This window comes from Mytilus galloprovincialis, chromosome 8 (genome assembly GCF_965363235.1).
Source record: "Mytilus galloprovincialis chromosome 8, xbMytGall1.hap1.1, whole genome shotgun sequence".
NCBI classification, from domain to species: domain Eukaryota; kingdom Metazoa; phylum Mollusca; class Bivalvia; order Mytilida; family Mytilidae; genus Mytilus; species Mytilus galloprovincialis.
In genome coordinates, this window is record NC_134845.1 from 45,382,772 (window position 1) to 45,396,282 (window position 13,511).

The 13,511-nt window shown below is 31.4% G+C and overlaps 1 protein-coding gene across 1 annotated transcript; it reads right to left on the reverse strand.

The window, feature by feature from the left end:
- Positions 1-567: 567 nt before the first annotated feature.
- LOC143042035 (uncharacterized) lies at positions 568-13,255 on the reverse strand. Its single transcript, XM_076214255.1, has 4 exons — positions 13,098-13,255; positions 5,264-5,317; positions 4,112-4,207; positions 568-1,167 (listed from the first exon to the last, which is right to left on the reverse strand). Exons 1-4 carry the CDS (start codon positions 13,216-13,218, stop codon positions 719-721), a joined length of 720 nt encoding a protein of 239 aa, XP_076070370.1. The 5' UTR covers positions 13,219-13,255; the 3' UTR covers positions 568-718.
- Positions 13,256-13,511: the final 256 nt, after the last annotated feature.

The window sequence follows — 13,511 nt, forward strand, 5'->3', positions numbered from 1 at the left end:
TGTAGAAAACAAAATAGAAATACTAAGGATTTGTACAGTGCTACTATGCAAAACCTTTGACAACTGTTTTAAACAAAAAGAGGAGAAATACATTATATTTTAAACAACTTTTCTAAAGGAGGGATGGGTCCACTTATATTGAATAATATTAAACTGTTAAAGTAAATGTGTTAACATGGTTAAAGTCCAGGAATATTACAAAATTCTTGGACATGTTTTGACCATTTAATACCAAATATTATAGTTCTTTGGGAAAATATAAGCCCTTTTGTACTTGAAGTGTTTTTACAAAAAAAAATATATTATAACTTATTTTGACCCCTCATAAAAGGGATATTCATAACATTAAGGGGTTGTTCTGAACCTGATTATGACTTGGATGGAGAATTGTCTCATTGTCAGTCACACATACATAGACCAGATTTAATTATTCAATTATTTCTTGTTGAACAGGGAAAAAATACTTCATAAATAAAAAATATGTCAAGGTACAAGTGATAAATCAAGTTTTAATATAGTCAAAACCTACTATTTTATGTTTACAAAAAAAAATTATAATCGCTCGCCTTTACTTTTTAGGCTTCGCCTCAAAAATTTGCAAACTAAATATTTTTTTATTAAAATTTTCAAATCGCTCGCTCGCCCCAATTTTTGGAGTCCAAAAATCCGTAGAACAAGAAATTAAATTGGTGTGGCCTAAATGTCATTCTTTCCTTCTTTACTTTCTATCTGTTCTGCATTGTTGTAGTGTTGTAGTAATAGTTTTGACAAACGCCTTACATTTAGGGTCTGTTTTATCTTGAAAAAATATAGCTTTTTTGAGAGGTGTTATTTCCCTCAACTGTTTTCTTATCTCATCCTCTCCAAACAGAACAGGAATAATGCAGTCTCCTTTTTCAAAATGACTGACTAATTGAGTGTGCATTCTATATCTGCTCAAACAATCACCATAAAAATGTTGAGTGATGAACAATAACAAGGATCGGCTGACGTCCATAAGATCATTAAATGCTGTAAATATATTTGATCCAGCAGGTATATCGTCTTCAGTCGATGCCATCTTTACATCAGGTAACTTCACCTCATCTCTTATTATTTTCTTCATTTCATCAACACACCCTTCGTCAAAAGGTGAGTGCAATATAAGGATATCATATTTATATCCACCTGAAAAGAATGCATACAATGATTTCACTTTTTTTAGGAACAATTTTAAAGTTTAAACTATTTTTTATCATATTCTGACATGTTTATCAGATATATATATAACAATCATGGTAAGTAACTCGTCAAGAAAAATGGTAAAATTTAAACTTTTTTTAACACGAATGTATTACATTTTCTTTCATCATAATATGGACGTCTAGCAAAATGGCAACTATTAATTATACAACAAATACGTAAAAGGCGGATATCTTTTAGATTATTTTTACAACACTGAAAAGGAAAATATATGAGAAAATATTTAAATTCCCGGATTATATCACATGCTAGTATTCTTTTTTGTTTAAATCAAATTTCCAGTTGGTTTGAACTTATTTATAATCCACGAAGCCATGTGCGAAATCGTGTCAACTGATACCAGTTACTACATATCATATTCAAATCACAATCACTGTGTATCATCGCCACCAAAAATTGAGTACTAACGAAGCGGAGAGAAAGGAAAAAATTAATAAACAAGTCTAGAATTCCTTTAATTTATACCATTTCTAGCGGTTTGATGAGGGTATCGCTTCTGAAACGATTTACTGATATATAAAGCTTTGTTTATTTTATACCAGCAAGTAGCTAACAACTACAAGATTATATGTTATACTCCAAAACGTTGCACTTAGTAACATAACTATCGAGGTCAATCGCCCTTCGATGTTACGTTTGCATGATACTCAACTGATATTCTTTCTTTTTCAGGGCAGATCTTTTGATTAGGATAGTATGACTTCATATTTACTAAAATTAATCCCTCTTAGGGCACAGCAACTTGCTACTTTTCACATATTTGCAGTACGTCGCCCTGTTTTCAAACTGTATGGCAACTTGCTAGTTTCATTTAATGTATTTGTCGTCCTTTTCAAGACTTATAAAATTATTTATTGAACAGGACATATACATATAAAATATAACTAGCAAGTTTAGATAATTCGTTGTGAATCAAATATAAATATAATTCGCCTAACGGCATTGTAGATCATGGTACATGTAACATATACATTATTTTGCAACGCGGTCCTATTAAATCATGAGTATCAGGAAAAATGTTTGTCTGCATATTTTTCTAACTGCTCTTTGGTCGGGTTTTTGTCTCTTTGACATATGCTCAATTTCCATTCTGGATTTTAATGTTATGTCAATATTTTACCTGTTCAACATAAAAAAATCCCTATATATATAAAAAAAAAGAAGATGTGGTATGATTGCCAATGAGACAACTATCCACAAAAAAAACAAAATGACAGACATTAACAACTATAGGTCACCGTACGACCTTCAACAATGAGCCAATCCCATACCGCATAGTTAGCTATAAAAGGCCCCGATAAGACAATGTAAAACAATTCAAACGAGAAAACTAACGGCCTTATTTATGTAAAAAATGGAACGAAAAACAAATGTGTAACACATAAACAAACGACAACTACTGAATTACAGGCTCCTGACTTGGGACAGGCACATACATAAATAATGTGGCGGGTTTAAACATGTTAGCCTATGTCTATAAATAAACCCCTTTTAATTGTTTCTAACTATCTTTTTGATTTCTAGATTACATAGTCAATTGCCCGTAATAGCCGACTATATGGTATGGGTTTTTTTATTGTTGAAGACGGTACGTTTGCCTATAATTCTTTATAGTCACTTCATCTGAACTTTGGTGGATAATATTCTCAACGGAAATCATACCACATCTCCTACTTTTTAACTGGATAATCAGGACGATTTTATCCGGGTTGAATATTAATTTTCCTCCTTTGCTACTCATTATTTTTTCACGCATTTTTTTTTTTATTTTGTAGACAATTGCTTTTTGCAATTTGTGATACAGATTTTGTATTTTCAACTCTTCCCAGGCCAATTTATTTATTTTAATCCCTCACAAACACGAAAAGGATTGTGTAGTCCCCTCTCTTTTAAAATCTCATGAAGGCAAGACAAATCCCTGGCATGTCTGTTTTAAAAGATTCAACAATATTACTTTTCATTACAGTAGAAAAAAAAAGAAACTGGGAAGTAGATAATGTACGTGTACGGCAAATAATTCGTGAAGACCTTGAAAGATATAACACCAACTCAAACCCGGTAAAACAATTTTTAAACAAAATATTAATGGAACCAGTACGCTCTGATATGTTTACTAAGGTTTATTGACCCAAACCCCAATATTTTCTATATTGAAATCTGACATAGAAATTAATGGGGCCAAGGATATGTGGTGTGCGTCTTCTGAAAATTTTAGTACAAAACTGGCGTCTAAGTGATTATATTATAGCACAAATACAAGAAGTTACCTCAAGTTTCAAGAAATTTTAAAATCAAAACAATGTTTTAAGGGGTAAAACATAAAAGATCATTGGTAGGTGTTGTACCCGATACAAGTTGCAGTACAATAAACAAACAATATTTTGGTCATATTCTTTTGAACTCATCTTTTTGATAGCGAATTTTAGTAAACATTAAGTCATATTATCATAATCTAATTATGTGTAAAAGAAAATTGGTGAAACAGTTGAGAATCATCTAAACGGGGCGACGAAGGCCTATTGACCTCGAAATTTTCTGGTACTAAGTGCACCGTTTTGGAGTATAACACAAAATATTGTAGTTGTTTGCTACTTGTTGGTCACGATGATGATAAAAAAAAATTAAAGCTTTATATATCAGTCAATCGTTTCAGAAGCGATACCCTCATCAACCCGCTAGAAATGTTATAAATTAAAGGAATTCTAGACTTGTTTATTGATTTTTTTCCTTTCTCGCCGCTTCGTTAGTATCCAATTTCCGGTGGCGATCATACGCAATGACAATAGTCACTTTAATGTAGCGCACGACTAATGTTTATGAAGGATTTTTTTGTAATCTTATATGTATATAGTTTGCTTAAAGTAATTACCTTTTTTCTTTTCAGATGCTGTGGCACCAGCCAGATTTTCAGATTGCTCATTAATTTCTACTGATTCTGTATTGCTTCCATTGGCAGTTACTTCACCTTGTAATAAATGCAAATTTAAAATTCGATTAATTGAAGTTTAATGCAACAATCAAAGTAAAATAATTTACAGATATAAATAAAGTATATGTAAAGTAAAATCTCATACAAAGAGTACTAAGTATCTGTTTACAACACATTCTTTGATAAATGAAGTCGATCAAAATTTCAACATTTTAACATTACTTTCTTACAATTTTACGTGAAGCAATATTTTGATAAAAAAGATAAAAATCTAGGACATAAACGCGAAATAATTTTTTTAAAGTAACTGTAAGTTTATGACAATCATATCATTGATGTTTTGTTGTTAGTCATTTCCCTGATGCATTGAAGATTTACAAAGATGCAGGGGAATACAAGGAAAAATCTCCCATATTAACACACATTTTAGAGATAGCCTTTATCTAGCCATGTGAATCTAAAATCAAACATTGCACTCTATTCAGCTTGACAAATTATAATAATTGGAGTTATGTTCCTTTGTATATTGGGGTCGTCCGCACGATTTTGCGAGGTGCATTATTACTCAGCGACGAACGGTCTGAATTAGGACGTTAGATCCATTAACATTACGAAACTCTTGCAACAACTCTATGTAGAGTTGGTCTGTTGCCAGAAAAACAAATCTGATTTCTCACCAACATTGCTTCGTTTCTTGTGGAGTCAAATTTCTTACCCTTCATACTAGACGATATAACTTACAGAACCTTCCTAGTGAATGACATGTCACTTTTTGTCTAATCCATGCAATGCCTACCACTGGATTTTAAGTAGGTCAAAAACTATGTGTCCCACAATTGAATTTAAATGTCGTGCATAAAAGAGAAAAAATGCATTTCTGTTTTAAACGTAAAATCTTCAAATGGCAGTTTTCCCGCATTTTTTGTCGGTTTTATGTTATCATAAAGAATATTTATTTTCATTTTAAGAAATGTATGTATTGAAGTTAAGCTTGTTTTTGTAATGAACCTATCTGAATGTGAATGTGTAGTGATTAATTTATTGCAAAATGGTTATGATTACCGTCGGGATTAATCCTTGTTCTTATCTTACCTTCACTTAAATTGTCGATATCTGAAGTAAATGGTTCTGCATCAATATCTAAATCTGAAATCATATTTATTTGAAATATTTAATTCTTATTCTATGAAACAGAATGATGTCTTTTTCTTTCCTAATTTGTTAAGCGTTTGCATTCGCTTCGTGTTTTATTGTGCAATATTGTTACTGATTTATTCCTTAAATGCCAGCATCCTTTGGTCCACCGACGATTTACTTGTAAAATTATGTTGGCGTTCGAGGAATAGGTGCTATAAAAATAACGTGCATGCTTATCAAAACAATCATACTTATTGAACAGATAGGTAAATTACAGGTAGTTCATGTTCAAGTTGTTGAAATTGAAAATCATTTTCGCTGTTAATATTTGAACAAATATAGATTCCCGTAAAATTTAATTTTGAAAAGTCAACATGTGCATAGTGTCAGGAATTGCACAAATTCTATTTGAGAGACTCTTTGGAGTTTGATGTTTCTTCTGTTCAATATTTTTATTGGTGTGTGTGCTATTATCCTCCCACATTACTTGCTGGAATTTCTTGAAATTTTGTGTCTTCTGTTAGATTAACATGTTTTATTTTTTTCAGTAGTTCAAAATATGTTTTTTGATTATAGTATTTCACACTTGTTATCGTAAGTGATTCATAATATATTGTTAAAGTGATTGTTATGTTCACAACACATCGGAATTCTAGTTTCCATATATCATGGATTTTCTTAAAATTTGGTAGAATTGTGGAAGATTTTCAGACTTATTTATACCATAAAAAGAAGAGAAAAAAACAAGTTTCTTTAACATGTGTAATATTTCTTATGTTTATAAACATTTTCATTCTTAAAATAACTTTTTTTAGATTAAGAAAATGAAAATGTTTTAACTTTCTTTATTTCTTTATTTATATCAACTTTTACCCCCAAATCTCATATTTTTTTCCATAGCCTAATCAAAAAGTGATACAACGCTGCAATGCTTATAAAAAAACAACATTTTGATAGTTATAAAACACCTCTTGTTATTATATCCATTGAAATATTGTGTTTTTTCAAGGAATAGGTAACATACAAAATATTGGCGTTCAAGGAAGACACCTATATATAAAAGGTGTCTTCCTCGAATGCCATTATTTTATATGTGACCCATTCCTTTTTCATTTTTTAACCAATTAAGAATGTTCGCGGGTATAAATCTTTTTTTTCTTTCTAATATATGAGTTCGCTGTATTTTTCTATACATAAAGGCAACAGTAGTATACCGATGTTAAAAATCATAAATCGATAGAAAAAAAACAAATCCGGGTCATAAACCAAAACCGAGGGAAACGCATTAAATACAAGAAAATGGCAACACAACATTAAAATGTAACACACACAGAAACGAACTAAGCATTAGACAAAATCCGATGCGAAAATCAAATATAACATCAAAACTAAATATATGAATTTGGGATAGAAAAGTACCGTTACATTCTTATAATAATGGGAATTCACACTCAAATATAAGAGGAAACAAACGACACAAAGGAAACACAACGTTAAAATGTAACACACATAGAAACAAACTATATTATAACAATGACCATATTCCTGACTTGATACAGGACATTTTTTAGAGAAAACAATTGTGGGTTGAACCTGGTTTGTGGCATGCCAAACCTCCCTCTTTTATGGCCATGTGAAATATAGCATTAGAATGAAAACACAACATTACATGACTACAAGACAAATAAATAGGAAAACACAATTGACAAAGAAACACAAAAGGCAACAGATTTAAAATTAATACGCCAGAAGTGCATTTTTTTTATCCGCACAAGTCTTACTAGTGACGCCCAGTTACAAAAGTTTGAAAGCCGAAACAAGTACAAAGTTGAACAGCATCGAGGATCAAAAGTTCAAAAAAGTTGTGCCAAAAACGTCCAGGGTTTTCTGTTAGGTACCAGAACATCCCTATTATTTAGAACAATTTATACTTTTGCAAATAGTAAATTTTATTAAATGACTATATAAGAGATATACATGATAAAACTGAAGTGTTAACTAATTACAACTAAACAACCGAAATACATTACATAACCCGACAAAATCCAACACAAAAAGTAGATACATCAGAATTAGCCAAAACTTGAATGACAAGTGACGTCATACTTGAAATTGTAAAATATAACAAAAAATGACGTCACATTTCAATTTGTAAAACGGACATCAAAAGTGAAAAATGACGTCACATGAATGAATAAAACTTTTTGTCAAAAATAAAAAGAATTAGGATTGATTTAATATTATAGTTGTACTAAATACTGATATTACATTTAATAACAATAAAAATTGCAATACTGAGGTATCAATTAGACAAATGTCCGGTTAATTCAGAATCAAACTGCAACATTAATGCATCATACAAATTACGTTGAACCAAATCAAATCTAATAAATGAAGGCAGTGATTGATTTTCTTTGACATAACACATGAATATAACCGAAAAGACGTCAAGACATTTGACAAAATCCGATGAGAATTACAAATATAACATCAAAACTAAATACATAACACGTCTTATAGCAATGCGAATTCACACTCAGCAAAATAGTCACAATCGGGGAAAATCAAGAAAAATATTCCTCTTGATACTAGCTTTTGATTGTAAGAAGTTTCTGTCCAATTTAGTAAAAATACAGGATAGTTTATGAATCTAATAAATGTTTTTAAACTTTAACTGCAGACTGTATGTAATGGTAACTTGAAGAAAAAGTCCGTTTATAAGTAAAATACAGATAAACAGGTACAAAATTTTAACAAAATTTTCTTCTAGATACTAGCTTTTGATCATGAACAAGCTTCTGTCCACGAAATTCAGAATAGTATAAGAAAGTTATTGAAATTTTGAAAACTTCATCCACAAAGTGAATGTCATGTTTCCTGGCAGAAAAAAACTAAGTCCATTTATAAGTGAAATACCGAAAAAATGAAATTTTATTTTTACAAAATTTACTTCTGGATACTATCTTATGATCATAGACAAGCTTCTGTCCAAGTTTAGTTCAATTCGGGATAGTTTAGAAAGCTATTCAAATTTCAAAAACTTTAACCACCGAGTGAATTTTTGTGGGCGCCGCCACCGACGACGTAATATAGGATCGCTATGTCTGGCTTTTTGGACTTAAATCAAAGACTCGACAAAAATGGGGTCACTGTTCATATAAGCTCACACTCTGCCTTCAAAAGAAGCGTACATTTTTGTAAAGGTGTTATTTCTCTTGGACTAAAATGAGAAATAGAAGTAATATCGAAATAAAAAAGAACTAAATTACAGAAATCGTTTAAATTATACAATAGTTTAGTTTAAAAATAGCTTATTTGGTTTTTTTTTACAGTTACATATAATTTCCTTATATTAACAACGAATGTGTGAACAAAATTAACAGACTAAGGAAATTGTATGTAACTGTCAGAAAAGTGTGAGGTTAAGCTAGATATTATACCAGGTTTAATCCCCCATTTTCTTAAAGTCTGTACTAAGTTAGGAACATGACAGTTATCTAATCGTTTGGTGTGCTTGAGCTTTAGATTTTGCCATTTGATTACGGACTTTGTATGCTCCACCTACGATAACAGAGGGGCATTATGTGTTCTGGTATGTGCGTCCGTTTGTCTGTCCGTCTGTTCGTTCGTCCGTCCGTTCGTTCGTCCGTCTGTCCCGCTTCAGGTTAAAGTTTTTGGTCAAGGTAGTTTTTGATGAAGCAGAAGTCCAATCATCTTGAAACTTAGTACACGTGTTCCTTATGATATGATCGTTCTAATTTTAAAGCAAAACTAGACTTTTGACCCCAATTTCACGTTCCACTGAACATAGAAAATGAAAGTGTGAGTTTCAGGTTAACGTTTTTGGTCAAGGTAGTTTTTGATGATGTTGAAGTCCAATCAACTTGAAACTTAGTACACATGTTCCCTATGGTATGATCTTCCTAAATTCAATGGCAAATTAATTTTTTACCCAATTTGTCGGCCCATTGAACATGGAAAATTATAGTGCGAGTGGGGCATCCGTGTACTTTGGACACATTCTTGTTTGTTTATGATTTTCATTTTCCTAGGTGTTCGGTATTTTTGTTATTTTACTTGTTACCGAAAAATATAATACTTGGCTTCTGTATATGTATTTTTCACCACAAAGTGGATATTCAGTAGTAGAAATAACTTGCAAACCCTCAAATGTGGTAGACAACATTAACAGTGTATACGTGTTACAGGCATTTGGTTAAATAACTGAATTTTCAGGCAATGTATAAAATGCCTTACCTTGACATGCATTATACAAAATGACTAAAAATACCTAGTCATTTTGTAATATGACTGAAATTTTGAAACCACATTCAACAAATTGCCTGTTCTGTTTCAGGCAATTTGTAGAAAAATAAATAATATCAATGAGATGTATGTGGCAAAAGTGGAAAATATTAATATCTTTCAAAGAAAAAACATAATGGTTCGTTGGATTTGTTTCCCTTCAAAAACCAGCTTTGAAGGTTTGTATGGCATATGATGTGCTCTTCTTAGTGAAACTACGTTAATTGTGTATTCACTCTGTATTCCAGATAATAATTTTTTGATTATTTTGACAAAATGACGGACGGAGGGACAAATTGTTCTTTCAATAAAACAAACTGTCCAAACGATTTCATAGAAAGTCCAGATTCAAAACAGTGAAGTCAAACATATGAAACAGAGAAAAGGCAGGTTTGTTTATAATTGACTGATTGTTTGGTTTCAGAAGCAAATATTTCATGCACTTTTAAGATGCGATTGATTTTGTTTTAATTCATATGGGAATTTTCTGCAGTGGATTAATCAGGATAACGGACAGGAATTACGACTGTCGCTTGCCCATCTATAGGATGAGTTTCGCGATACAAAGTGGTTTATGGTTGTAATGTCAATATATGAGTATCTTCATACTGCCTGCCTCATGTAAACTCCAGTTATAGATGTATCACCCGATATGGTGAGATCTGACTTTCTGAGTTCAGTTCGTTAAAAGTTTAAGCCAAAAGAAAAAAGTAAAAATAATCATGATAATGTACTTTAAATCATCTGGAAACATATGAAAAAAGATATATATATATATATATATATATATATATATGTGCTTATTGCGAAACCCAATGTTGTTGAATGTTAAGTGTTTTATCAGAAATGGTAATGGAAGTGCTTAATTAAGGATAATCCAGATTTCTGCGTCAATCAATGTATTTGCAAACACTTAAAACAAATATTGTGATCAGTTCTGTCATTCAAACATTTTGAGAATTTATAAATAATTGTCGAGTTCTGTGCTTGTGTTAATTTGGAATAATTTAAAAAAATATATTTTCTTGATTATTTAAACTCTTGTTTTTTATTTCCGTAATTATCATAAATAAAACTGATCTGGTGTTCAACGTTTTCAATTGTCAGGGTTTTTTTTTTGATATTTCATTCTATAGCTTAGCATAAAGTAATTTGACCCCAACTGTAGACATCAAGTAAAAAGAAAGCTCGGCGTTTGGAAAAAAACATCATTCCATATGTCACTTACTTTTGATCATTTATATTTGCCTGTCTAAAGTCAGGAGCCTGTATTACAGTGGTTGTCGTTTGTTGCTGTGTTACATATTTTTTTTTTGTTTATTATTTTGTACATGTATTAGGCCGTTAGTTTTTTCGTTTGAAGTGTTTTGCATTTGTCATTTTGGGGCCTTTTGATACCTGACTATGTGGTATAGGCTTTGCTTCTTCTAGCTTATCTACAGTGAAATCATAAAGTAATTTGACCCTAACTGTAGACATCAAGTAAAAAGAAAGCTCGGCGTTTGGAAAAAAACATCATTCCATATGTCACTTACTTTTAATCATATTTTGACAAATCGACCGAAATCTAGTATATCACCAATTCAATTCTTCATTACTTAATAAGCATATTACTCTTATCAGTTATCTAAAACATTTTCAAAAAAATCGGGAAAAAAGATAGTTCATCCAAATAACACGCGTACCCTATTTAAGGAAAACTGAAAGTCAGTAATAATCGGCTACGGGCGGAAACTAATTGATTTTTCGTAGCTTAACCTTAAGTTACATATGAAAACAAGAAGATCTGGAAGAGTAAATTTGCATCTATGTTACTAGTATTTTTTATGTAAAAAAATTCGACGAAATTCTAAAGTTGAGAAATTTAAGTTTCAAAAGTGCATACAAAATACATTGCGAATAAACGCGATGAATTTGTTTGTATTTAAAAGTATATATGAAAATGCGAGAACAACCTGACTAATCTTATAACTTTTTGTCGTTAAGTCTGAAGTACCTGTTTTTCCGTTAGTACGATATATTTGCACCTTTAGTATATATATATATATATATATTTATATATTGTTTTGTTAACATCATATGCATTTATAAGTTAAGATACCACAATAATCAACAAAAAGACATCAGCAAAGAAACATCGTAACAACATCTGATACAAAAAAATAATAATACGTTTAGATATTTAGATGATATATTGGCTCTCAATAATGACGACTTCAGTATGCTGTTGAACTTGCTATAAATAAAGCTAATTATAACAATGACCACTGCCCTTTCCTCGATCTTGATATGTATATCATTAACGGAAAACTTAATACAAAAATGTATGATAAAAGAGATGATTTTTCATTTCCTATCGTAAATTATCAATTTTTAGATGGTGGCGCGCCCTTGTCACCATCTTACGGTGTTTATATATCTCAACTTGTACGATTCTCTTGTTTATGTAGCAATGTTTTAGATTTTAACGAGAGAAATGTATGCATTACTGAAAAATTATTACACCAGGGTTTTCGACATCACAAACAAGTCAAGCATTTACTAAATTTTATCATCGGTACAATGACATCATTCGTAAACATAACTCAACATGCAGACTTCTTATACGTTCAGGTATTTCACATCCAGTTTTTGAATGGCAATATTTTTTACAAAGCACAAAAATATCAGTAAGCACCTCAGAAGCTAACAATACCTTTAAACAGACTTATTAAGAAGGGATATAGTTACGATACTGTTGACAGGTCATTAAAGATTGCATATTTTGGCTTTAATATTGAGTCACTGATAGTGTCTTTGCATCGGAACTAAACATATGTATTTAAATGCCAGTTGTTGGCATGACACGGGTTATGTTCTTCTCATATATTTTATGATGGTATAATACTTAACCCCTGACAAGAGGGATCGTGCCTGATGTTCATATGATGAAGACATAATATTTCAATCAGTTTAATTGAGGTCTGGAGCTTGCATGTCAGTTACTGCTGGTAGTCTGATGTTATTTATGTATTATTGTCATTTTGTTTTATTTTCTTTTGTTACCTCTTCTGGTATCAGACTCGGACTTCTCTGGAACTGAGTTTTACTGTGCGTATTGTTATACGTTTACTTTTCAACTCTAGATAGAGGTACAGCTAGGGGAAGGGTTGAGATATCAGAAAACATGTTTAACCCGCCTCATTTTTGCGCCTGTCCCAAGTCAGGAGCCTCTGGCCTTTGTTAGTCTTGTATGGTTTTTGATTCTAGTTTCTTGTGTATAATATGGAGTTTATTATGACGTCCATTATCACTGACCTAGTATATATCTTTGTTTAGGGACCAGCTGAAGGACGCCTCCGGTGCAGGAGTTTCTTGCTGCATTGAAGACCTACTGGTGACCTTCTACTGGTGTCTGTTCTATGCTCGGTTTGTTGTCTCTTTGATACATTCCCAATTTCCATTCTTAATTTCATCATGTAAAGTTGAATGAGCTTTGACTTACCATTTCTTTGGTTTATTTCTTTAAGAAAAGTCTCGTTCGAATGGTCGTCTTCGACTGCTCCAACCTGTTGTTTTGTTTGCGTTGTACATTTTGATTCAAATATCCTTTCAAGTCCCGCCATCTTGTTTCAGTCCTGTACGTTTTCTAGGTATTCCTTCACACCCTGTATCAATCAAATGTTATAATTCATAATTTGCACAATGTTTTCAAAAACTGTAAACGTACTCCTTCGTATCCGAAAACACATAGATGTAAAACTTCCATTAAAGACTTGAAGAAATAATATTCAGAAAGCAACTAACTGAATACTATTTTAGTCCATGCGTGTTTAATGAGACGTATTATTTTGTCATACTAGTATATAAAGTACATGTATGAAATATTTAATGAAATTCAAAAATCACAACAACATGC